Here is a 27,251-nt window from a genome sequence, read left to right on the forward strand (position 1 = left end):
TACTATTCTTTTCTTCCCATAATTCTGTGTATTACCTTTTTCTCTCTAGTGATATTATCTAATTCTGGAAGGCAGTGGCAAAGTATTATATTTGTACACATACTCCCCAGCAACCCCTATCACTCCTAACTCACCTACAACAAAAAAATATCCAAATAATTAGTATGACACAGAAGATAGTTTTTCATCTTACTCTGGCCCGATTTTGTTTCTCATTCCTCTCTGCTCTTTCACATATACTTTGTTCCAGCATACTGAACATCATGCTTTCTCTAGATTCCTTATCTTTTCATATAGTGTTCCCTTTTTTCTGAAATAATCTTTTATCTTCAGTTAATTTCTACAAGTCTTTCCTTACTCAGCATAAGGTACAGTATACTTTTCATTTGATCTAGCAATATTTATTGGGAACCTACTCTGTTTCAAGCACCGTAAAAAGAAGTTGAGAGTAAATGGTGAATAAGATAGATCAAGTCCCTCTTGCAAACCTTAGATTTTAGTTGAGAGAAGATAAGATAATAAGCAAAGAAGAAAAATATCAAATGGTAAGAAGTACTATATAAGAAATTAAAATAGGATAATATGAGTGTGACTTGATACTTTAGATTGCGCAATTAGGGAAATTTTTTAAGGAGATACTTTTGAATGACTAAAGTACTAACATTTACTGAGCTTTTACTATGTGCCAGGCATTGTTTGAATAGTATTTTATTTATGTTAGCTCACTCAATCCTCCTAACAACCTTGTGAGGTTGTTACTCATCCTCATTGACAAACAAGGAAACTGAGTTACTAGAGCCCCTGCTCTAAACCACTTGCTATACTGCCTGCCTTATGAAAAGACAGTGAAGATGAGAAAAGAGAATTCAAAACAAAGGGAACAACTACTGCAAGTCCCCTAAGAATGAAGGAGCTTGGCTTTTTCAAAGAAAAGATTGTCAATTTGGCTTAACCCTGGTAGGCAAGGGAGAAAGTAGAAGACGAGGGTTCAGAGGGACATAGGACCCAGATTACAGGGTTTGCATGAACAGGGTAAGGAGTTTAGATTTTATTCTAAGTGCTATGAAGAACCACGTGAGGATTGTCGATGTTAGAAATATCTAAACGTTTAGAGAATTTTTATGAGTTTACTTCATCCAAACTGATAACATATGCTGGGAGCAGATTTCAAATGCTTCCAAGAAATGACAGTTTGCAGCTTCTTTTATGCATTTGGGATTAAGGGGGGACCTTAAGAAAGATTATATCAGGGGTCCTCAAACTACGGCCCGCGGGCCACATGCGGCCCGCCGAGGACATTTATCCGGCCTGCCGGGTGCCGCTGCCTGTCCTGCTTAGCAGCCGACTTGTCCCAGGCCCGCAGTGCGCATAGGAATTTGTTCATAGTTTTTTTTTTAAACTATAGTCCGGCCCTCGAATGGTCTGAGGGACAGTGAACTGGCCCCCTGTTTAAAAAGTTTGAGGACCCCTGGATTATATGAAGGTGGGAAAAAAGGAGATACAGGGTAGTTAACAAGATTGTATGCTCTCTTGAGGTGATCACCCTTTAGAACGAGTGGAGAACCTTTTTTCTGCCACGGACCATTTGGATATTTATAACATCATTCACAGGCCATACAAAATTATCAACTTCAAAAATTAGCCTGCTATATTTAACTCACCCCTTATGCCTTGGTAGGGCCAAACTAAATGATTTTGCAGGCCTTATACGGCCCTTAGGCCAGACGTTCCCCACCCCTGCTATATATATCTATATATACTAGAGGCCCAGTGCACGAAATCGTGCACGGGTACGGTCCCTAGGCCTGGCCTGCAATCAGGGCCATCTTCACCAGCTGCCCACAGCCGGCCCCATCCCCACTGCCACCCACCCCCAGTTCCCCGTTTGCCATTAGGCAATTGGAGCCTGCCAGCCAAGGAAAAGGATCCAAAGGTGGTCGGTGCGCCTCATAGTGAGTGGTCGAGCAATCATTCTGGTCGTTCCGCCGACAGGGTCAATTTGCATATTACCCTTTTATTTTATAGGATAGAGGCCTAGTGCACGGGTGGGGCCAGCTGGCCTGCCCTGATGGGGGCCCCGGATCGGAGTGAGGGTCCCCACTGCGAGGCGGGGCTGGCAGGGGTGAGGGGGCGCAGGCGGTTTTCAGGCCAGCCATGCCCCCGATCGGAGTGGGGGGGGGGGTCCCAGCTGGGAGATAGGGCCAGCAGGGGCAAGGGGCCGCAGGCAGTTTGCAGGGTGGGGGTCCCTGATGGGGAGCAGGGCTGGCCAGGGTGAGGGGCCACAGTCCTTCTGGTCTCTGGTCGTACATCGTTTCGGTCGCTGTGCATTCATTATCCTACTACAGGCCTGGTGCACAAAATTCATGCACAGGGGGAGAGGGGTCCCTCAGCCTGGCCTGCACCCTCTCCAATACGGGACCCCTCAGGGGATGTCCAACTGCCAGTGTAGGCCCAATCCCACAGGGACATCCCTCTCGCAATCTGGACCACTGGCTCCTACCTGCTCACCTGCCTGCCGGCCTGATCACCCTAACTGCCCTCCCCTACCGGCCTGATCTCCCTAACTGCCCTCCCCTGCCAGCCTGATCCCCCTAACTGCTCTCTCCTGCTGGCCTGATCACCCTAACTGCCCTCCCCTGCTGGCCTGATACCCTAACTGCTCTCCCCTGCCGACCTGATCCCCCCTAACCGCTCTCCCCAGCCGGCCTGATCGCCCTAAATGCTCTCCCCTGCCGGCCTGATTGCCTCTAACTGCCTCTGCCTCAGCCCCACCACCATGGCTTTGTCTGGAAGGACATCCAGAAGGTCACCCAGAAGATGTCCAGTCTAATTAGCATATTACCCTTTTATTAGTATAGATATAATAAAAGGCTAATATGCAAATACACTGGCCAGATTATTATGATCTCTGAACGCATAATAATCTGGCCACTCAGTGTATTTGTATCTCAAATGGGTACCAAAAGTATTCTAGACTTTTGCTGGAGATCAACCACCTATTTGCCCTGAGCTTTCTTTTAGCCAGTGCAAAGGGGAAAACTGATCAGGTGCACGATTTATAGTATCTTTGATAACAAATAAATGAGGTGCTCAAGAGAAGTACACTGAGTGGCCAGATTATTATGTGTTCAGAGATCATAATCTGGCCACTCAGTGTAGACCGAACGGTGGAACAACCGAACAACCGGTCCCTATGACGTGCGCTGACCACCAGGGCATGTGTGCGGAACATGGCGGGCGTCGGCCACAGGAGGATGGTGGAGCAGGTGAGCAGGGGCGCCAGACCAAGGCAGGGTCGCTATCATCAGGGCAAGCCTCTGATGGTTACTGAAAATTCTTTACTCCCATGCGCTGCAGTCCTACCTGGTGCTCGCACCTGCTGCCAGCGCCAGAGCCGCCACTTGCACCCGATGCTGGCGCCTGGCGCCAGTCTCAATCACTCAGCGCCGTCAGCAGGTGCAAGCAGCGGCTGGTGGCCCCAATCGCCCCTCAGGGCTTCTCCACCTCCCCCTACTAGGTTGGATCGGGTCCGGCAGCTACCTCTCGCACCTGCTGCTGGTGACAGCCCCGCTTGCACCCGCTGCCGGTGCCAGAACTGCCACTCGTAGCCACTGCCAGTGCTGGCCCCACTCGCACCCACAGCTGTTGCTGGAGCTGTCGCTCACACCCGCTGCCGGCGCCCAGCACCAGTCGCGATCACTCGGCGCTGTCAGTGGGTATGAGTGGTGGCTACCAGCCCTGATCGCCCCTGAGGGCTTCTTCACCTCCCCCTGCTCCTGAAGGGCAATCGGGGCAGCAGCCACTGCTTGCACCCACTGAGGGCGCCAGCCCCGCTTACACCTGCTGCTGGCACCGGCCCCAATCGCTCCATGCCGTCAGCAGGTGTGAGCGGGGCTGGCGCCATCAACACATGGGAGTGGCGGCAGCAGGAGCAGGGCTGCTGCTAGAGAGGGGACTGGTGTCCATGGCAGGAGGGGCTGGGGAGTGGCGCAGAGGATGGGCCTGGACCCACCCCTATGCCCACTGCAGTCTCGGGGCCCACAGTTCCTTTCAAAGTGCACGAATTCATGCACTGGGTCCCTAGTATAGGATAAAAGCCTAAACCAGTGGTTGGCAAACTCATTAGTCAACAGAGCGGCAAACCATGGCTCGCGAGCCGCATGTGGCTCACGAGCTGCGGTTTGCTGACCACTGGCCTAAACGACCAAACAATAGAACAACTGGTCAACCGGTCACTATGACATGCACTGACCACCAGGGGACAGATGCTCAATGCATAGGATCGGGCTCCCTCCTGTCTGGATAGGGCCTGCGGGGATCGGGCCTAAACCGGCTATATGAAATCCCCCGAGGGGTCTCAGATTGCGAGAGGGCGCAGACCAAGGGTCCCCACCAGTGCATGAATCCGTGCACCGGGCCTCTAGTATGTGTGTGTGTGTGTGTGTGTGTGTGTGTGTGTGTGTGTGTGTGTGTGTGTATATACTAGAGGCCCGGTGCACGAAATTCGTGCACGGGGTTGTGTGTTCCTCAGCCCAGCCTGCACCCTCTCCAATCTGGGACATCCCTCTCACAATCCAGGACTGCTGGCTCCCAACTGCTCTCCTGCCTGCCTTCCTGATTGCCCCTAACCGCTTCTGCCTGCCAGCCTGATCACCCTCTAACCACTCCCCTGCCAGCCTGATTGATGCCTAACTGCTCCCCTGCCAGCCTGTTTTCCCCTAACTGCCCTCCCCTGCAGGCCTGGTCACCCCTAACTGCTCTGCCCTGCAGGCCTGGGTCCCTCCCAACTGCCTTTCCCTGCAGGCCTGGTCCCTCCCAACTGCCCTCCCTTGCTGACCATCTTGTGGTGACCATCTTGTGTCCACATGGGGGCAGGATCTTTGACCACATGGGGGCAGCCATCTTGTGTGTTGGAGTGATGGTCAATCTGCATATTACTCTTTTATTAGATAAGATAGAGGCCTGGTGCACAGGTGGGGGCCAGCTGGTTTGCCCTGAAGGGTGTCCCGGATCAGAGTGGGGGTTCCCTTGGGGTGTGGGGTGGCCTGGGCGAGGGGCCTGTGGTGGTTTGCAGGCTGGCCACGCCCCCTGGTGACCCAAGTGGAGGCCCTGGTATCTGGGGTTTATATATCTTCTACAATTGAAACTTTGTAGCCTTGAGCAGAGCCAAGCCTCCTGCTTGCTCCGCGGTGGCAGCCATTTTTGGGGGAATTTATGTATCTTCTGTAATTGAAACTTTGTAGCCTTAAGCGAGGCCTGGGCGGGCCAGGGTGTGTGGAAAGCTTGGCTTCCTCCATCGCCGGGGGCAACCCTAGCCTCCTGCTCTTTCCAGCTCCGTGGCTGCCGCCATTTCTGTTTGGGTTTATGTATCTTCTATCATTGAAACTTTGTAGCCTTGAGTGGAGGCCTAGGCCGGCAAGGGCAGGCGGAAAGCTTGGCTTCCTCCATTGCCGGGGAAACCCAAGCCTCCCTCCTGCTCTCTGTGGCGGTAGCCATCTTGGTTGGGTTTATTTGCATATTCGCTCCTGATTGGCTGGTGGGCGTGGCTTGTGGGCATGGCTTGTGGGTGTAGCAGTGTGACAGTTAATTTGCATATTACTCTTTTATTAGATAGGAGAGAGAGAGAGAGATTGATTGATTTCAGAGAGGACGGGAGAGGTAGAGAGAGAGAAACATTAGTGATGAGAGAGAATCATCAATCAGCTTCCTCCTGCACTGGGGATTGAGCCTAAACCTGGGCATGTGCCCTGACCAGGAATTGAACCATGATCTCCCAGTTCACAGGTTGAAACTCAACCACTGAGCCACACTGGCCAAGCCCCACCCCTGTTTTGAAAGGAAGGATCTGAAAGGAGGCATTGACCTAGATGCACAGAAACAATGGACAGGGCTCGCTTAAGGCAAAGATAAGTCTTTTAGTAAAGAATTTACGTGCCTGGAGCATGACTGACTACACTGTACAGTTAGGAATTTATGATCAGATCATCCTGTGAGGTTACTTTCCATAGAACCTCGTTTTCATCCACAGAGTTTTAAGCAGAGAGATGATATTCTGGTTATCTATTGCTATATAACAAACTACCTTAACATTTAATGGCTTAAAACAAAATTTATTATTTCTCATAGTTTGGGAGTTGATGGGACCTGTTTAGAATCCCTCATACTCATATGTTACAGTTAAATGGCTGCTGAGGCTGGAGTCACTCACAGGCTTTTTCACTCACATCTGTTTTCTGAGCTGAGATGACTGGCACAGCTGGGGTCTGTCAGGCATCTCTGTCACCTGGCAGCCTTTCCGTGTGACAACCTTGGGCTTGCACACAACATGGTGGTCTCAGGATAATTGGACTTTTTGTATGACTCCTGACTCCCCTAGAGTTAGATAGAAGCTATATAGCCTGGGTCCAGAAACTAAAAGTGTCACTTTTGCCATATTTTATTGGTAAAAGCAGTCACAGAGCCCACTGTTATTCCAAGGGAGGGGACATAGATCCTACCTCTTTATCAAAAAGTGTCCAAGACTTTCTGGCCATCTTTAAGCTACCAGAAATGACATTCCTTTTTACATTTTAAAAGGGTCATTCTGGATGCTGGGAGGGGTATAGGGAGGAGCAGTTAGATGTTCTTCCTTTAGACTTCCACAGCATACATACTATGGCTGTCTTTATCAATACATATAACTCAGTTTTGTAGTTTATATATCTTTTCTCCACTGGGCTGAGCTCCTTGAGGGTAAAGACTCTCATCATTGAATCCCCAAAATCTAGTAGCTCATGCTATATACTTAATAACTGTTTTTATGACTTAAAGAATAATTACAAACATAATCAGAGACCAAAGCATTGAAAGTGGTAAGATTATATATACTTTTACATATTTCCTTTATAATTATATATCTAATTGCAATGCAGGCACAAGATCTAGTTTTTATAACCTTTTTCATTTCTCAGATAACACTGAGAAGTGTTTTAGCATTTACCATTCTATCTAAAGATATCTCCAGTGAAATTTAATTTATTTATTTTATCAATATTTCACTACCATTTTTATATTGAAAAAGTTGTCAAAATAAAATTTTTAATATTTCTTGAAAATGAAAAAGTCTCATTTATAAATCAGTTTTTGTTTGTGTCTGCTTTATAGGAAACTCTTAGTGGAGGAGATGGCAAAAAACTAGAAGTCTCATTTAAAGGACTAACATTTTAGTTACAGGGCAGGAAAAAATGAGGTCAGTAGTCCAAATGCAATGAGTGAAAAACATTTTTTTTTAGTCTAAAAATAAGTTTCTTATGATTGTGAGAAAAAAAATCTACAAATTTTTGCTTGATTTTAATCTAAACTAATGAAATTCTTAACTATTGTATTCTATTTTAGGTATCCTGCAGCAGTTTATGTTGTTTATACTGGTGATGTTAATGTCAGCAGTCAACAAATACTAGAAGGTGCTTTCAGAAGATTTAACATCAGATTAATTCACCCAGTGAAGTTTGTTTTCTTAAGGAAACGCTACCTTGTGGAAGATTCTCTCTATCCTTACTTCACACTGCTGGGCCAAAGTCTAGGGTCCATCTTTCTTGGCTGGGAAGCTCTGATGCAGTGTGTTCCTGATATTTATATCGATTCAATGGGATATGCTTTCACACTTCCTCTCTTTAAGTATTTAGGTGGTTGCCGAGTTGGAAGCTATGTTCATTATCCCACTATCAGCACTGACATGCTCTCTGTAGTGAAGAATCAAAATGCTAGATTTAATAATGCAACCTTCATTACCAGGAATCCTTTTCTCAGCAAAGTAAAGCTCATCTATTACTATTTATTTGCTTTTATTTATGGACTTGTTGGTTCCTGCAGTGATATAGTCATGGTCAATTCTTCTTGGACATTAAATCATATTCTCTCACTGTGGAAGGTTGGGCATTGCACTAACATTGTTTATCCACCTTGTGATGTGCATACATTTCTGGACATTCCCTTAGAGGAGAAAAAGATGACCCCAGGACATTTACTGGTTTCTGTTGGCCAGTTCAGGCCTGAAAAGAATCATCCTTTGCAGATCAGAGCCTTTGCTAAATTGTTGAATATGAAGAAGACTGAGTCACTTCCTTCACTTAAACTTGTCCTCATTGGAGGTTGTCGTAACCAAGATGATGAATTTAGGGTAAACCAACTGAGAAGACTTTGTGAGGAGCTAGGAGTTCAAGAAGATGTGGAATTTAAAATAAATATTCCATTTGATGAATTAAAGAATTACTTGTCTAAAGGAACAATTGGTCTGCATACCATGTGGAATGAGCATTTTGGGATTGGTGAGTTTGTTCTTTAACTTGTTTGGTGCTATGAGGTATATTGATAAAATTATAATACTCTAGAAGTTTTTCTATTTTATAAATAAACAGAGAAGTTTAGAACATGCCCAAGTACAGTCACACAGTAAGAGGTAGAGCCCACATTCTAACCCAGATAGCTCCTGCTCTTAACCATCACATTTTCTCTCCCCACCTACCCCCATATACATACTGGTACAGATTCCTAGGCCCTACCCTAATCCCACTGAAGGACCAAATCAGAATTTCTGGGTGGGGCCCAGGGCTAGGTATTTTGGTAAAGCTCCTTAGGTGATTCTGTTTTGCATCAGAAGTTGAGAACCACTCTCTTCAGGGGAACATCTCACAGAAATTCTTTGGTTCTTTTATTGATTCTGTTCTCATTATGGGAATGTCCTCCTTTTCTTTCGGCCAAATTCCATTATAAGTGTTCAACTTAAATCTCCTTGCTCTTCGATTTAGCCTTATCTATTCCAGAACTAATTACTCTCTCTGACCTCCTGTTATGTATACATTTTGGTATATAATCAAGTACTGTTTTGTGTCTGATTTGGTTTAAGATATATCTCAAGTGCACTCTTGTGCCTCATACTGCTAGGTGTTAGGGGAAAATAGAAAAACATAGAAGTGAAGTCTCCTGCGCTATGGCTACAATTTCCCTTATACTCTTTTCTGTCCCTAGTTAGTAGCACAGTATTAAGCTCAGACATACAGCAAGAACTTGCTGATCCAAACTTTCTGCATTGAGTGTGACTTCCTGTGCTTCCTTCCACAGATGTTTATTGAGCATTTACTGTGCCAGGCAGTGGGGTGGGTGCTGGGAATGATGTCATATAAGAATTGCTCTTACACTTCAGAGGCTCACAGCTCTGTCAGTGATACAGATAAGTTAAACAGTCATTAACTGCACACTGTGCTGAGTGCTATGCTTAGGCAAATGCAGAATATGAAAGAACCTAAGAGAAACACCTAACACAGACTTGTGGGGTCAGGGAACAATGGCCCAGGAAAAATGTGATACTTAAGCTGGGACCTGTCAGTAATTAGAAGCTAACCATGCAAAAGAGGGGAGGGTAGCCAGCAGAAAAAGGGTAGGTACAACATGGTGACAGACATCACAAAAGGAGCATTAGCAGGCACATTCAGGAACAGAGTTCAATATGGCTGGAGCATGATGGAGCAGCAGCAAGACAATGGAGGAGTGACCTGTGGCCAGATCACATGGCCATATTAAGCCAGTGGGAAAAGATAGAAAGATTTTAAGTATTGGATTTAAAAGCATTCTGTTTTCTAAATTTCACTGTGGCAACAATATGGGGAATGGATTGGTTAGGTGAGAAACAGGAAGAACAAGACTAGAAAGGCAGGAAGTTGAGTTGGGCTGCTGCAGCAACCTGGATGACAGATGTTGGCATTGTGAACCTGGTAGGTGAACATGCCAGCGAGATTCTGAAGAAGGATTGAACAGGATTTGGTGATTAATTGGATGTATTAAATGAAAGGCAAAGAGGAGTTTGGACAATTGTGTGAATGGTGATGCCTTTTACTTAGAGAGGGAATACAAGAGGAGAGAGAGGTCATTAATGAGCCAGGTTCTAGCATGTAGAGTTCAAATGTCTGAAGGACATGTACAGTCAAACCTCATTTCTCAAACATCTCCCATCTTGAACAATTCAATTCTCAACCAAGTTGTTCACAGAAAAAAATGTCTCGGTTTTCTACCAAAACTTCAGTTTTTGACCTGACAACCCTTTCACACATGACAAAAAGCATCTCAGCAGACAAGCAAAGGAGAGGGTTCTTTTGTTGCTGGTGATGAGCACAGGTTTTTTTTTTTTTTTAAATACACTTTTAGTGATTTTAAAGAGAAGGAAGAGGGAGAGAGAGATAGAAACATCAATGATGAAAGAGAACCATTGATTGGCTGCTTCTTGCACAACCCCTTCTGGGGATCCAGCCCGCAACCTGGCACATGCCTTGATGGGGAATTGAACTGTGACCTCCTGGTTCATAGGTGGATGCTCAACTACTGAGCCATGCCAGCTGGGCCAATTAGCACAATTTTAAAACATAAGGAGGGCATCAAGAGTGCTAATATGCCCAGCTGGTGTTGCTTAGTGGTTGAGTGTCCCAAGAGGTCCTTAGTTCAATTCCCAGTCAGGGCACCTGCCTGGGTTGCAGGCTCAATCCCCAGTAGGAGGCGTGCAGAGTGCTAATGTTGCTAAGGGTGTGAACAGGTTCACAAAACAGTAATCCACCCAGGCAATTGAATAGATAGAAAAACTGCTGTTGTTTTGGATACAGGAAAAGCAGTTACCTGGTGATAGCATTTTGAAGGCAGTGATTGTTAGGGTCCCCAAAGGAGGAATGCATGAGGCCAAAATGGTGGGATTATGAATATTGGGTCATCTGGATACCAGATGGGATAAGCCCCAAAATGGCATCAGCATCCAGGGACAGGGAGTCAAATATTTTAAAGAACTCTAGGCGGACTTTTTCTGAGTGGAGAATTCTCTGGGATGGTCCGGAGGAGAAGTATAATGGTCTTAGCAAATGGAATGTGGTCTTAGCAAGTGGAATGTAGTCTAAGCCAAAGGGAATGTTGTGAAGTGGTCTAAAGGTCAGTTCCCAGAGGAGGGAGTGTTGATTCAATTATTTGATCAGACCTAACCGTGATACATGAAAAATTGCTTTAAGGCTCATAGGGGGTGGTTCGATAAATTTAAGAAAAGAAGTGTTTATTTATAAACTAAACAGTATATTAGACATGTACTGTATATAAGAAAAGTTGAAACAGGGAATCATTTGGGGGTTTGGAACTGATTAATTCAATTTACATTATTTCTAATGGGGGGAAATGATTCCATTTTCAAGCAAATCATTTCTCGAACAGCCTTCTGGAATGAATTAAGTTTGAGAAATGAAGTTCCACTGTACATGTGTGCATCCAGCAAGCATTTATATATATGAGTCTGAAGTACAGGAGAGGGACCTGATCTGGGAATACAGATTGAGTTGTTGTCCAGGTAGTTACTGCAGGCCCCTTGGATGTGGATAAGATTGCCTACAGAAAGTGTGTAGAGGCCCGTAGTACAAACTGCTGAGAATAGTAACAGCTCAGAAGTGGGCAGAAGAGTGTCCAGCAAAGCAGAAGAGAAGAAATAGAGGGAGGGAGAAAACCAGTATAATGCAGTGTCGTGGAAATCAAGGGGAGAGAGTGTTTGGAGAGGAAGAGTAAGGGCAGCAAATTTCCATGCTTCCCAGATGCTGGGCCAGATAAGGAAGTGACTGGTGACCTGGTCAAGAACAGTTTACTAGTAAAGGAGGAGTAGCAGCAAGAGTTGAATTGTGGTAAGTTGAGCATTGAATGTAGGTGAGCAAGTGAAATAGTAAGCGCAAGCCATACTTTTCAGAAGTTGATGTGTGAAAGGGAGATGAAAGAAGAGACATTATTAGCAAGAGGAGGATTTATGACCTGAAGAGGTGGAAAATCCTGGAGGGAGGGGAATAAAATTGATTAGATTTGAGGTCTCTGAGAAAGTATAGAGGAATAGTTTCCAGCCTTGAACAGAATATTATGATATAATCCATATTTTTCAAATAAGAACTCAACTTACAACACTAACAGAAAATTCTGTTCCATAGAGATTTTACCACTTTTGAAGAAACAGTTGTAAATGATTTCATTTCTTTCCTGTGCATCTAGAATATCAGTTCTGCAGTCAACTAACTCACTTTCTGAAGGGCTTAATTCTCTCTAGAAACACAGTTAAGATATGCTGGCTAGAGTAACTTATATCCTCACCTACATTATTTGGCAGAAACTAACCAAAACTTTCATTTATTTCACTGCTGTTGGGCACACAGTAGTTTCAAATTTGCCGGAAATCCAGGCAGTAACTTAAGCATCAGTAATAGTATGCCTCACTGAGATGGCTTACTTTTTTATTTTCTCCTACTGCTGTAATTTGAACTGTTATATTTTTGCTTTTGATACCTTTTTTACTTCTTTTATATTTCCATATCCATTAATTATCTACCATCCTGCTAACTTTCTCTAGTCTTCTACTTTCATTATCCACATCATAACTGTTTTATATAGACCATCCTTCCATCTACTTGTCTGTTTTAATTAAGAACAAAGCAGCATTATTGTGAAGGTTTGAAAATTAAAAACCTTAAGATTATTTTATTTTGTACCATGGAAGTTAAATGAGCACATTTATAGACATACAGATATGTAATTAAATTTTTCATAAGTCTCATACAATTTTTTAAGGTTTCTGTTTATTCTTGTTCATATGAACATGTTCAAAAACTTAAACTACATGCTTTTGTTTTTTCCTCAGGAGTTGTTGAGTGTATGGCAGCTGGCACAATTATCCTTGCACACAATTCAGGAGGCCCGAAGCTTGACATTGTCATTCCTTATGAAGGGGAAGTAACTGGATTTTTGGCTGAAAGTGAAGAAGGCTATGCTAAGACTATGGCTCATATTCTTTCCATGTCTGAGGAAAAGAGACTCCAAATCAGAAATAATGCTCGTGCATCTGTAAGCAGATTCTCTGATCAGGAGTTTGAAGTGACATTCCTATCATCTGTGGAGAAGTTATTTAAATAATGCCATATCTGTACAAATTAAAGATGGGTAATATTTTTCTTTATATATATAAATATATATATATTTTAATGATTTCAGAAAGGAAGGGGGAGAGAGAGAGAGAAACATCAATGATGAGAGAGTATGATTGATCAGCTGCCTCCTGCACATCCCACACTTGGGGATCAAGCCCACAACCCGGGCATGTGCCCTGACTGGGAATCGAACCATGACATCCTAGTTCATAGGTTGACGCTCAACCACTAAGCCACACCAGCTGACCTAGATGGGTAAGATTTTTCTAAACTCATTCCCTCTTGTAATAAAACCAGCCTAAGCAATGCTCTTTAGATATGTAGGCAACGTATTTATTTTAAGGAAAAAAGGCAAAAGTACCTAAATAGAAAAGGTAACCTTATATGTTTAAATGTAAAAATTTTAGATTAGTGCTTGATCTCAAAATCTGAAAAATACAATCTTAAAAAAAGATGAACAGTCTTAATGTTAGTATAATCCATATTTTTAAAATCACTTTAGTAACCAGAAAAGAGAATTTCCTTCTGGAAAAAGAAATGTTAAATGAAAAATGGATGACTGATAATTGATTAGTAATTTAGAATTGTACATTTTTGGAACACAGGAAAATTCTGGTACATTTAAACTTAAACAATATTGTAGAGGACCATTTTGAATATATCTAATGAGTTTCTTAAAAGAAAAAAAGAAACTTTAAGCAGACTTAATATTCTAAAAGTCAGAAGATGAACTGACTGTGATTGCCCTGTGAGTGTGCATAGGCATGTAGAGGTGAAGATATTGCTGGTAATCATTTCCTATTTGTGAAAATAGTTTTTTGTTTAGAGCTATCAGTACATTTGTATGGGCCTTTCATTATTCCTTAACATTTCCACATCTCAGAGGCTAGAAGTCAGCTTTAAGTCAATCAGGAGGTTTGAGTAAGAACATCACAATTAATTGTTTTTTTCATAGTGATGATATAACACACACTTCCATGTGCACAGTCCCTATGCCCAGCATTATGCACTGTAAGATGAAAAGGTGGCGTTCTGAAGAGAGCACTGGACTAGTAGTTAGCATACCTGGGCCTGACCTCAGCTTCATCATTTACAAACGTCTGATTTTTTTACATTAAAGCTTTTCCTTAATCTTTCTGAGTCTCATCTAAAATTCTTCATCTATAATCTGGACATGGTAATGCCTGTCCTCCCTGCCTTTTCAAGTTCTGATACTGACATGGAAAGTATGTGAAAATACTTTGAAAATTATAAAAGTAAAAGTTACTTTAATTAAAGGTAACAGCCCTGGCCATGTGGCTCAGTTGGTTGGAGTGTCGTCCTGTACACCAAAAAGGTTGTAGTTTGATCCCTAGTCAGTGTGCATATGGGAGGCAACCAGTTGATGTTTCTCACATCAATGTTTCTGTCTCTCCCCTTCTGTCTCTAAAATCAACTAAAAAAAAACAAACATATCCTAGGGTGAGGATTTTTTTTTTTTTAATGTAGCAATGTGTAGTAAATATCTTCAGTAATCCTATCTTTATCACTGCATTAGGGCCCTGTGTGAATTCTTGGTTACTAAGCCCGTAGCTGGGAATCAGTATCATTTAGCAGGACTTCTATCCTGAATAATTAGCATGAAAAGTGACTAATATATGCATATGAGCAGCAATGGCATAGAGATCTACAACTTTTGGCATTTTCTGCATACATAGTCAATTCCTTCTAGTTCAGTGAATTGACCTCTTTTCCAGTCTGATACCTCTTTGTGTTAGGGTCATGTTAAAGAGGTATATTTTTCCTTTTCAGTCCTCTCTCCATTCGTAGATCCAGCCATTTTATTATCTACTCCCAATTACATTGTTGATTTGTCTGCAGGCCATCTACTGTCATCAGATCAAAAGGCAGCAAGTCCAAGTCCCCAGGATGTTCTGACACACCAACATAGCTTTGTGTTGGAAATTATTCAGTTTAGAAAAGAAAGGCTGTTGGAAATTGGAGCTGGAAGGAATGCTACAAATTCTCTAGTCCAGTTATCTTTTATTTTCAATTTTACAGACAAGAGCAGTTTAAAGAATTTAGACTCCTTCAGTATCACAAAGCTGTTAAATGACAAAATCAGGATGATAACCTGGGTGTCCCAGCCTAGTGCTTTCTTGTATGTTACACCTAGTCTTTTTTTTTTTTATCTTTATTGTTGAAAGTATTACATAGGTCCTCCTTTTCCCCCCATTAACCTCTTCCAACCCGCTCCCGCCCTCCCCCACCCAGACCCTCACCACCCATTGTCTGTGTCCATGGGTTATGCATATATGCATACAAGTGCATTGGTTGATCTCTTCCTGCCCACCCTCCCCTGCCTTCCCTGAGGTTCAACAGTCACACCTAGGCTTTGAGGTAGGATTCATACCATTGTCCACTCAGCCTACCCATCAGCCCAAAGAAAATCATGGGACAAAGTCAAAGAAATTGAAATCGAACATAAATAGAGGATGTAGTAAGAAAGGATTCTGAAATTCCATAAAACATTTTTAAGCTTGTTTCTTTAAAACAATTTTTATCACAAACATTAGAAAATATAAATTGCATATATGTTTATTTTGATGTTCCTAATGCAAGCATGTCAAACTCAAAAGCTAACACGGGCCAAATAAGGTTTATGTGGGCCGCAAAGAAACAAAAGCTTCAATTTTCATAGAAACATAGGTTTATTTCGATAGAGACATGCTGAATACAAAGGGCTGAAATAAATGAGTAATCGTTAACATAAAATAATAGAACATTTTAATAAAAATTAATATTTTTTCTTGAACATTAACTTACCAGACACTGATTAACTGCCCAAATTAATAAGCGTAATGCAAATAAACCTATTTTTCTTCTTCTTCAAATGTGAAATATTTCCTGTTACTCACACCAAATAAGTCAGTCCAAGACTAATGACGTGGCAATCGGCTGCTAAAATATTTGATGCTAGTATTAGTGGAGAGAAATGGTGCGCCTGAGCATAAGGCACGTAAGGGAAATGAATGCAACATGATTATAGTAATTAGTCATTAGCAAACGTTGTAGTTATTAGTAATTACGTATAACAGGATATTGTAAAAATTAAGTTATGAAATTTTTATTAAAACGTTTCTTACATACCGTTATATTGGCTGGGCCACAAAAATATTCATTGTGGGCTGCATGCGGCCCATGGGCCACAAGTTTGACATGCTTGTCCTAATGTGTTGTTGTTTTTCAGAATGATTGATACCATGACAAGTGTCAAAACAATATGTCAGCTACTGTCTGGAGCAGCGGTCCTCAAACTATGGCCCGCGGGCCACATGCGGCCCGCCGAGGACATTTATCCGGCCTGCCGGGTGCCGCTGCCTGTCCTGCTTAGCAGCCGACTCGTCCCTGGCCCGCAGTGCGCATAGGAATTTGTTTATAGTTTTTTTTCAAACTATAGTCCGGCCCTCGAACGGTCTGAGGGACAGTGAACTGGCCCCCTGTTTAAAAAGTTTGAGGACCCCTGGTCTGGAGAAAGTCTGAGTGACTATAAGATGTTGCTTTTGAGTGGGCTATCTTTTGAACCCACAGCAGTAGTTAATCACATTCCTATTTCCAGTTGTGCATGTTCTTTGTATCTAAATATGACTTAAAGGAGTGATTTTCGTCATCTTGGATACTTTTTCCAGTATGGTACGTTTATATATCCCTCACGTAGTCTCCCAATGCTGTCATTTATTATCTAATTCAAGCTTCACCTGCCAAGAAAAAAATTTTTAAAGAATTTTATGGCAAAACCAAACCATCTTGTCTCTTGTATCCAAGAATAGGTTGGCAGGTTTTTTAAATAACTTTTTTTAAATGAATATTTCAGACAACATTTTTGTGAAGCAGAGCTTCATATACTTTATTTTAATAATGATTAGGGTATTTTACAAAATCATCTTATAGACGAAATTATGAAATAGGGGCCAGTATGATTATCAGTGCTTTCAGAATATTAGTTTAATTATGTAAATGTACCTTAAACTTGAGAACTATAATATGAATAAATAAGTGAGAGTATGTCTGTGCTAAATCTGTTAGTGGGTGCAAAAAAGTTACTACTGAAGGGTTCAGAACAGAACTCCCCAAGATGTTCCACTTTGGTATGTGAATTATGTTGAGATGAAGGCAATTGAAACCCTGCAGGCTCACGAGAAGCTTTTACTTCTTCCTTAAAGAATTTAAATTTGGGGCCTTGACCATAATAAGAGTATCAGCAGAAATAACTTTTTATGATCTATTTATAGGGCTGGTCACACTTCTAATTACTGAACATCTGTCCTGCAAATGACCCTCCTCCCCTCTGAAGCTCCAGGGTGCCTTACTGCATCCTTAACTCAGAATGCCATGTCTACCTTACTTTCCCTTTTTGTCTCTGAACCACTCCTGTGTGTAGGGTTACCATACATACGTATGTAATTAAATTTGGTTATTTTCTCTTGCTAATCTGTCTCACGTAGATTTAATTAGTAGACCAGCTGAAAGAGGTCTAATAATTAAAAGGTAGAAGAAAGGTTCTTCCTCCCCACACTTGTGTTAAACCACAAGAAGTTATGCAAATACTAGAATCATTTATACCCTAAAATTTACCCTATCTCCCACTGTCCCTATGCTGCCTCTTTTTCCTCTTTCACACCCTAAATCTAAGGCCTCCTCTGGTGTTGGAGAAGCATCAGTTCTAATGCTCTAGTGCTATGTGCTCGCTTAGACTGTATGTAATGTTACCAGACACTTAAAAGGGAAGTTAAGGCTTGATATACCTATAGGTACTATTTAAAGACTGATCAGTTTGATATTTATCATACATAAAGATGCATGATTTTTCTAATAAAATGTATTCTAAAAAATATGCAGGTTTGATCAGTAGTTTCAATATACAGATGCAGCCAAGCCTAAAAGCAGAGAAAAGCAATCAAAACTGTCTCTAGAACACGATTTAGGTATTGGTGTGTGTAAGATGGGTAAGGTGAATTAGGGGCTGAAGCAGGTTGACAAACCTTGCAGATATGTATATTCATCACAATGAATGCTTCCTAATTTACAGCAAATAATTCAAAATCTTAGAATGAATGATAATCAGGCTTGGTGGCTATTGCCTAAAGGAGACTTTAGCCAAGCATGTTGTCCTTGGAGCAAACTTAATATGCTTATCCTATTATAATAAAAGCCCAGCAACCGAAACGGTGGAATGACCAGAATGATCAGAGACCAGAACACCGCAGCCCCTTGCCCAGGCCAGCCCTGCCCCCCAGCGAGGACCCCCACCCCGATCGGGGGCATGGCCTGCCTGCAAACCCCTGGCGGCCCCTCGCCCAGGCTGGCTCTACCCCCCAGTGGGGACCCCCCACCCCGATTGGGGGCGTGGCCAGCCTGCAAACCCCCCTCGGCCCATCGCCCAAGCCAGCCCTGCCACCACCAGTGAGGACCCCCCACCTGGATCCAGGGCCCCCATCAGGGCAGGCCAGCCAGCCCCCACCCCTGCACCAGGCCTCTATCCTATATAATAAAAGGGTAATATGCAAATTGACCCTAAAGGTGGGACGACCAGAACAATCGCTGAACCAGTCACTATGAGGCGCACTGACCACCTCTCGGTCCCTTTCTCCGGCTGGCCGGCTCCGATTGCCTGATGGCGAAAGGGGAACCAGGGGTGGGTGGCGGGGGATGTGAGCGGCACCAGGCCAAGGCCCCTGCCCCACCCATCGCCCCACACAGAGGGCCACCTATGGCAGGGGCTGGGCCGGTGAGTGGGCGGGAACAGCCAACCTCAGTCCCTTCCCCTGGCTGTCAGGCACTGGTCACCCAATGGCAAAAGGGGAACTGGGGGTAGGTGGCGGCGGGGGGCGTGGCCGGCTGTGGACAGCCAGGGAAGATGGCCCTGATCACAGGCCAGGCCTAGGGACTGTACCCATGCACGAATTTCGTGTGCTGGGCCTCTAGTCCTTAAATATTGACCTTAAACAGTCATTCCTTTTCTTTTTCCTGCATACTATAACTAGCTGATCTTTGGATTTGGGGATTTTTAGGAATTGTGTTGCAATTCCCATGCTTTCAAATACTATTCAGACAGAATGAAGATCACCTGAAGATATATCTGAACCAGATAATGTCCTAAAATTAAATATGTATACACTGACCACTAAAAGAGGTGTAGAGTTACTGATGCTCCAGTCCCTCAGGATATGTGTTACCTAGTTTGAAATTAACACAATGGTGAGAAAGTTTTCAATATTCCCAGCATCATGATATGACCATACTGAGCACTCTCCCTAAAAGGGTAGAATCGATAACTCTATATACCAAATATGAAAAACAGTCCCTCAAGCATCACAAGGAAAATAAAGGCATAAAGACTGGACACATTCCACAGCTAGAGGAATCCTGATACATGCATTCCCTATTCTATCATAAAAAAAAAAGTGTTATGCAAATTGACCGTACCTCCACTACACCCACAAGCCACGCCCACCAGCCAATCAGGAGCGAGTATGCAAATTAACCCAACCAAGATGGCTGCGGCCATGGAGCTAGCAGGAGGATTGGGTTTCCCTGGCAATGGAGGAAGCCAAGCTTTCTGCACACCTGGCCGGCCCAGGCCTCCACTCAAGGCTACAACGTTTCAATTATAGAAGATAAATAAATCCCAACAAAAATGGCTGCAGCCACAGAGCAAGCAGGAGTCTTGGCTCTGCTCAAGGCTACAAAGTTTCAATTGTAGAAGATAAATAAATCCCAGATACCAGGGCCTCCGCTTGGGTTGCCAGGGGGCATGGCCGGCCAGCAAACCACCACAGGCCCCTCGCCCAGGCCGCCCCACACCCCAAGGGAACCTCTACCCTGATCCTGAACACCCTTCAGGGCAAACTAGCTGGCCCCCACCCATGCACCAGGCCTCTAACCTATCTAATAAAAGAGTAATATGCAAATTGACCATCACTCCAACACACAAGATGGCTGCCCCCATGTGGACACAAGATGGCCACCACAAGATGGCCAGCAGGGGAGGGCAGTTGGGAGGGACCAGGCTTTAAAGGGAGGGCAGTTGTGGGTGATCAGGCCAGCAGGAGAGAGCAGTTGGGAGGGACCAGGCCTGCAAGAGAAGCGCAGTTGGGGGCGATCAAGCCTGGAGGGGAGGGCAGTTAGGGGTGACCAGGCCGGCAGAGGAGGGAAGTTGGGGATGACTGGGCCTGCAGGGAAGGACAGTTGGTGGGGACCCAGGCCTGCAGGGGAGAGCAGTTGGGGGGGACCAGGCCTGCAGGGGAGGGCAGTTAGGGGTGACCAGGCCTGCAGGGGAGGGCAGTTAGGGGCAAACAGGCTGGCAGGGGACCAGTTAGGCATCAATCAGGCTGGCAGGGGAGTGGTTAGGGGGTGATCAGGCTGGCAAGCAGAAGTGGCTAAGGGCAATCAGGAAGGCGGGCAGGGGAGCAGTTGGGAGCCAGCAGTCCTGGATTGTGAGAGGGATGTCCGACTGCCCGTTTAGGCCCGATCCTACCTGGATCAGGCCTAAACAGGCAGTCGGACATCCCTTGAGGGGTCCCAGATTGGAGAGGGTGCAGACTGGGCTGAGGGACACACACCCCCATGCATGAATTTTGTGCACCGGGCCTCTGTAGTTAATAAAGTTATAACAAATGGAAGTACTAAGCAGACCTTAGAAGTAATCAGACCAACCCCTCCTCATCTTTGTTTTCTTGGTTCAGCAATGTATCAATGTGCAATTTGGGTTTTATTTTTATTATAGGGCAGATTTTTCTGATAGAATTCTACCACTTACAAATAGAACAGCCCTGTCCTGGCCAGTGTTGTTCAGTGGTTAGAGTATTGGCCTGCACACCAAAAGGGTTGTAGGTTTGATTTCCAGTCCAGGACACATACCTGTTCCATCTCGAGCTCTGATTGGGGTGCATTCAAGAGGCAATCAGTTGATGTGTTTTTCACATCCGTGTTTCTCTTTCTCTCCTCCTTCCTCCCTTACACTCTCTCTAAAAAAATCAATGGAGCTCTAGCCAGTTTTCTCAGTAGATAGACTATCAGTCTGCAGACCAAAAGGTCCCGGGTTCAATTCTAGTGGAGGGCATGTACCTTGGTTGTAGGCTCCACCCCACTCCAGCCCTGGGCAAGGTGTGTGCAGGAGGCAACCAATCAATTTGTTTCTCTCATATTGATGTCTCTCTCTGTCTTTCCCTCTGTCTTCCACACTCCCTAAAAATCAATGAAAAAATATCCTCGGGTAAGGATTAATAAAACAACAACAAAAAAAAAGCAATAGAAAAAATATCCTCAGGTAAGGATTAAGAAAAAAAGAAAAGAACCCTGTCCTCTATAGAGGCAGATAAATCAACAATATCTATTATGCTCCAAGCACATGTTCAATACAAAAAATTCTCCTTTCCTGACAAAAAGTTTATAGTCTTACTGAGGAAATTGTATTAGCATTTATTTACTCATTTAAGAAACATTTCTGGCACTGTTCTAAGTACTACATATAAAAAGACCATCATAAGAGTTTATAACCCATACATTTGAAACTATCAGAAAATAATTCAATATGACATAATAAAATGATTATATGATGTATAATTAAAGGTATGTCTTGTTCCCTTCCTTGCTCAATTGCCTTACTCCCATGTCAACATCAGCTTCAAACAAGTGTATTCAATATAACAAGAAATTTCAAAATCACAGTTTTATTAAATGGCAGATTCATTATTTTAAATGAGTTTGTATTAGTTTTCTATTGCTGTCTTAACATTACCATAAACCAAGTTAAAACAACACACATTTATTATCTTACTTAGAGTTCCAAAGGTCAAAAGCCTAAAGTGGGTTTCACTGCTAAAATCAAGGTGTTGGCAGAGCTTTGAGGGAAAATCCTTTCCCTTGCCTGTCCCAGTTTCTAGAGGCTGCCTGCTTTCTTTGGCTTTGGCCTTTCCCTCTATCTTCAAAGCCAGCAGCATCAGGCCAACTCCCTCTCACACTGCCAACTCTCTGATTCTACTGTCTCCCTCTTCCACTTTTAAAGACTTATGATTACACTAGAGGCCCCGTGCACAAAATTCATGCATGGCTGAGATGCCTAGGCCTGGCCAGTGGCTGCAGCCTGGCTCACCCAGAAGAGGCCACATGGGTGCAGGGTGGGCTCCTCGCGGGCTCCCAGCACCTGAGCGTGGGGGCTTCCCCAGCTCACGAGCCCTGGCATCCCAGGGGAGGGTAGCAGGGGAAATGAGAGCGAGCTCAGTGGACACCCTGCATTCTCACCGCACCTCCTTCCCTGTCACCCCCACCCCCAGGTAGCCAGCAAGAGGTTGCAGCCCCCTGCCTGGGTACTGTGGGAGGTTGGTTGCCGCCACCCACTCCCAGTTTCCCGTCCCAGCCCAGGGCCCAGCCCCGATCAGGTGATCAGGGCCTGCAGCTGCTGGTCACCATCTGCAGGGCAATGGGTTGGGCCAGGCCCCCAACTTGGCTCCCTCAGTGCCTGGGAGCCGAACAGCAGCCCCACCCCCTGCCACTGCTGCTAGTCACTGTCTGCGGGGCCATTGGGCCCACACTCGCACCTGCCTTGGCCTGGCGCCACCTGCTCACCTGCTCCACCATCCCGCCGTGGTCCTGCTCCTGTCGGGGCCCATCAGGCTGGCAGCGCCTCCACTGCCACCTGCTACCAGCGCCATGTTGCCAACACCTGCCATGTTCCACGCTGCCCCCTGGTGGTCAGCGCACATCATAGTGAGCGGTCAAACTCCCTGTCTCCTGGTCGAACGACCGCCCAAGGGGATAATTTACATATTAGGCTTTTATTATATAGGATTGGGCACACCTGGATAATCCAAGATAACCTCCCTATTTTAAGGTCAGCTGATTAGCAACTTTAATTCCATCTGCAACTTTAATTCCCTTTTGCATTTAACATAATATATTCACATTTGGGAAGGGGGTAGGGCAGGCACATTACTCTGCCTACCACATATATTATCTGCAAAATTTCTAAATAGAAATTTAAAAATAAAAATATTAGTTTCTACACTCAAAAAAATTCTGTTTACATTTAGAGACAAAAATTAGTAAATTCTTCGGATTACTGGAAAAGCCTTATAATAAACTAGAGACCCGATGCACAAAATTTGTGCAAGGGGCTCTGTCCTCGCAGCTGCAGCAGCTTGCCTTGGCCCTCACAGCCCCGGCTTCATCCGGAAGGTCATCTGGAAGGACATCCGGAAGGTCATTTAGCTGTCTGGTCTAATTAGCATATTACACTTTTATTATTATAGATTATTATTATAGATGAGTATTTATGACTTGTACCCAAACAGAAACTTTGGTTAATTTATACTAACTTACTGCTTAAGAAAAAGTACAATAATCACACTTGTATATTTTGGCTGGTTGTTGATGTTCCTTAGTATCATTAGATGGAGTAGAAATATTCTCCAAACCTTCATTTAATTCTGCATATTTCTCCTAACTTTTCAGTGTCCTCAGAGGAACCGGAAACCTCTTCTTTTTTTCCCTCCTCTTTGGAAGTAGTGAGTTTTCCCAGGAATTCTACTACTTCATTTCTCAATTCATCTTCAGATTCTTCAAAATTTCTGAAATAATAAACAGTAAAAATCAACGTCATGATATCAAAACATTGAAGAATACATATGAAAATTAGCTTCCCTTCTCATACTCCACCCCTACTTGGGCAAGTTGCATTTTCACCCAGATAATAAATTATTTATCATACCAGTCTGATTTTTCTAAGAAAGATAACCAACATTAAGAGAATGTTATTCTGTTTAGCTGGACTTGTGTTCAACAACTTTTATCATATTTATTAATACCCATCTAATGTGTAAAAAGGAAAGTGAGAAGACCCCCCCCCCCAAAAAAAAAGCCATATATTTAACCTTTACTATATATGCCAGTCACTGACCTAGAGCACTTCACACATACTCTGTTTCATCTTATATTAACAGCTTTATAATAGCCTGAAACTGGAAGCAGCCCTAGCTGGTTTGTCTCAGTGGACAGAGCATCAGTCCTGGACTGAAAGGTCCCAGGTTCGATTCCAGTCAAGGACATTACCTTGGTTGGAGGGTCGATCCCCTGGCCTGGTCAGGGCATGTGTGGGAGGCAACCAATCAATGTGCCTCTCTCACATTGACATGTCTCTCTCTGTCTCTCCCCCTCCCTTCCACTCTCTAAAAATCAATGGAAAATTTCCTTGAGTGAGGATTTACAAAAAAATAAATAAATAAAACTGGAAGCAACCCAAATGTCCATCAACAGGTGAATGTATAAATCAATTGTGGTATATCCATCAATAGATTATTATATATATATATATATAAAGAGCCAGGGTCCGTAACGTCCAAAATGACTGAAGGCTCGATCGAACACCAGAAGTCAGTCCTGCAGTCAGTGCTGGGTTACCATGGCAACCCAGCACTGACTGCCATGCTGCAGGTGCCTCAGTGACCCAGCACTGACTGCTGAGGGGGCTGCGATCAGGCCCAGACAGAGGTCTGGAGAGAAAAGCAGAGTCTGATCGCAGCCTCCATGGCAGTCAGTGCTGGGTCAGCATGGCAGAAGTCAGTTCTACAGTCAGTGAACATAGGGTCAATTAATGTCTCTTTGAGAGAAGTTGAGAATATAAAGTACAGTGTAGAGCAATCACTTATATTATTTTACATAAAACTCTTTTCAACTAAGATATTTTCCTTTATTTACAATGTATCTTTATTGTTAAAAGTGTTACAGATGTCCCTTTGTTTTAGTTTTTTTTTTTTTTTCCCATTGTTCTCCTCCACCCTGCACCCACCCCTTCCAGGCTTTTGCCAGACTATTGTCTGTGTCCATGGGCTATTCCTATCTAATACATAAAAACCTAGAAAGCTTTAGAGAAAATAAAATGAAAGATATGCCAGGTAAATATTGAACAGAAGAGCTGAAGTTGCTGCATGAATACTGGATACAGGCTTGAAGTCAAAACACAACTCATGGGATAAAGTTAGTCATTGTAACATAACAAAAGGTTCCTTTCACTAAAGAGATAAGATGGTTCCCAATACTTATATACATAATAGAACAGTGTGGGGATTCAGAATGATCCTCACCAAGATGTGTCTAAGTGGTATGCAGATTTTTGAGCTAAGAGCAATTTTAGCTTCAGGCTCAAGTGAAAATTCTGCCCCTCCCTTTAACTACCTAAAAAAAAAAATTGAATTAGAGGCCTTGCCCATAATAAGACATTACCCTATATAATAAAAGGCTAATATGCAAATCTACCAAACAGCAGAATGACCAGTCACTATGACATGCACTGACCACCAGGGGGCAGATGCTCAATGCAGGAGCTGTCCCCTGGTGGTCAGTGTGCTCCCACAGGGGGAGCGCCACTCAGCAAGAAGCCAGGCTCATGGCTGGCTAGCACAGTAGCGGTGGTGGGAGCATCTCCCGCATCCGCAGCAGTGCTAAGGATGTCCAACTGATGGCTTAGGCCCGCTTCCTATGGGGAGTGAGCCTAAGCCATCAGTTGGACATTTCCTGAAGGCTCCCAGACTGCAAGAGGGTGCAGTTCGGGCTGAGGGACCTCCCCCTCCGAGTGCATGAATTTCATGCAGCAGGCCTCTAGTTTAGCAATACAAAGAATGAGCTATTGAAATATATAACAACAAGGATGAATCTCATAATTATTCTCTTTAAAACTGTTCTCAAATGGTAGGGTTTCTAGGAAGATTAAGGGTGTTGTCATTCAGTAGTCTAAGCAAAAGCCCAAGATTGAGGATGGCTTATCTCAAAATGACTGTGGGTCTGGCCTTTGTCTAATGAAGTGAATCCCAGTAAGATATGCAGAGACCCACAAGATTTCTAAAATACACACACACACACACACACACACACACACACACACGCTCAGTGGCCAGATTATTATGATCTCTGAATGCATAATAATCTGGCCACTCAGTTTTGTATATCCTATATAATAAAAGGCTAATATGTATATTGTCCCCTCGACCAGGAGTTTGGCCAGCAGGCAGGCCAGCCAACTGCCCATGTCCCCTCTCCCTGGCCAGGCTGGCTAGACCCCACCCATGCACGAATTCATTCACCAGGCCTCCAATATATATATACTAGTGGACCGGTGCACGAAATTTGTGCACGGGGGTTGGGGGGGAGTGGGAAGGGTGTCCCTCAGCCCCGCCTGCACCCTCTCCAATCTGGGACCCCTCAGGAGATAACCGGCAGTCGGACATCCCTCTCACAATCCAGAACTGCTGGATCCTAACCGCTCACCTGCCTGCCTAATTGCCCCTAACTTCTTCTGCCTGCCAGCCTGATTGTCCCTAATTGCTCCCCTGCTAGCATGATTGCCCCTAACCACCTCTGCCTTGGCCCCACATCCGGGACCCAGGATTCCCTCCTCCAGCCGACTGCAGGCACCCGGGATCCGGGTTTCCCTCCCTCTGGTCAGCCATAGACGCCCAGGCCGGCTGCAGCTGCAGGGGATGGTGGGCAGGTGGCTTCGCCTGGGCTGCAGCCACAAGTGCTGGAGCCTGGGACCACGGGGTGGGCGGCTTCTCTGTCTCCCGGGACACAGCCAGCCGCAGGTACTGGTGCCTGGGACTGCAGGGTGGGCGGCTTCTCCCTCTTCCTCGGGATGCAGTGTGGGCGACTTCTCTGGCTGGCTGCGGCCTGGGATCATGGGCAGGTGGCTTCTTCATCTCCCGGGCTGCAGCCAGCCTCAGGCGCTGGGGCCCGGTTTCTCTGTCTCCCCCAGGACATGGGGCAGGCGGACGTGAGGCTTCTGCTGCTGGCTGCGGCCTGGGATCATGGGCAGGTGGCTTCTTCATCTCCCGGGCTGCAACCAGCCTCAGGTGCAGGGGCCCAGTTTCTCTGTCTCCCTCAGGCACTGCAGCCCGACTTCTCCGACCCCCACAGGCCTGAAGTGGTGGGGGGCGGGGCTGCCACCATGTTTTCAGGTTAATTTGCATACTCACTCTGATTGGCTGGTAGAATAGCGGAGTGATGGTAATTTGCATGTTTCTCTTTTATTAGTGTGTGTGTATATATATATACACACACACACACACACACACACACACTGAGTGGCCAGATTATTATGCGTTCAGAGATCATAATAATCTGGCCACTCAGTGTGTGTGTGTGTATATATATATATATGTATATATATATATATATATATATATATATATATATACATATATATATATATATATACATATATATATATACACACACACACACACATACACACACACACTGAGT

At 44.4% G+C, this 27,251-nt stretch overlaps 2 protein-coding genes across 2 annotated transcripts in view; one reads left to right on the forward strand and one right to left on the reverse strand.

The window, feature by feature from the left end:
* The window catches only part of ALG11 (ALG11 alpha-1,2-mannosyltransferase), a 35,310-nt gene extending 17,478 nt beyond the window's left edge, over nucleotides 1-17,832 (forward strand). Inside the window, exons 3-4 of the mRNA XM_080659205.1 lie at nucleotides 7,375-8,306; nucleotides 12,674-17,832. Of these exons, the coding sequence (XP_080515331.1) occupies nucleotides 7,375-8,306; nucleotides 12,674-12,945 (1,204 nt within the window). The 3' untranslated portion in view covers nucleotides 12,946-17,832. The remainder of the gene's footprint in view (nucleotides 1-7,374; nucleotides 8,307-12,673) is intronic.
* A 5,491-nt stretch (nucleotides 17,833-23,323) lies between these two features.
* Nucleotides 23,324-27,251, reverse strand: part of NEK5 (NIMA related kinase 5) — a 91,135-nt gene continuing 87,207 nt past the window's right edge. The window contains exon 22 of the mRNA XM_080659580.1: nucleotides 23,324-23,566. Within this exon, the coding sequence (XP_080515706.1) occupies nucleotides 23,416-23,566 (151 nt within the window). The 3' untranslated portion in view covers nucleotides 23,324-23,415. The remainder of the gene's footprint in view (nucleotides 23,567-27,251) is intronic.

The sequence above is a fragment of the Plecotus auritus genome (assembly GCF_963455305.1).
Source record: "Plecotus auritus genome assembly, chromosome: 3".
NCBI classification, from domain to species: domain Eukaryota; kingdom Metazoa; phylum Chordata; class Mammalia; order Chiroptera; family Vespertilionidae; genus Plecotus; species Plecotus auritus.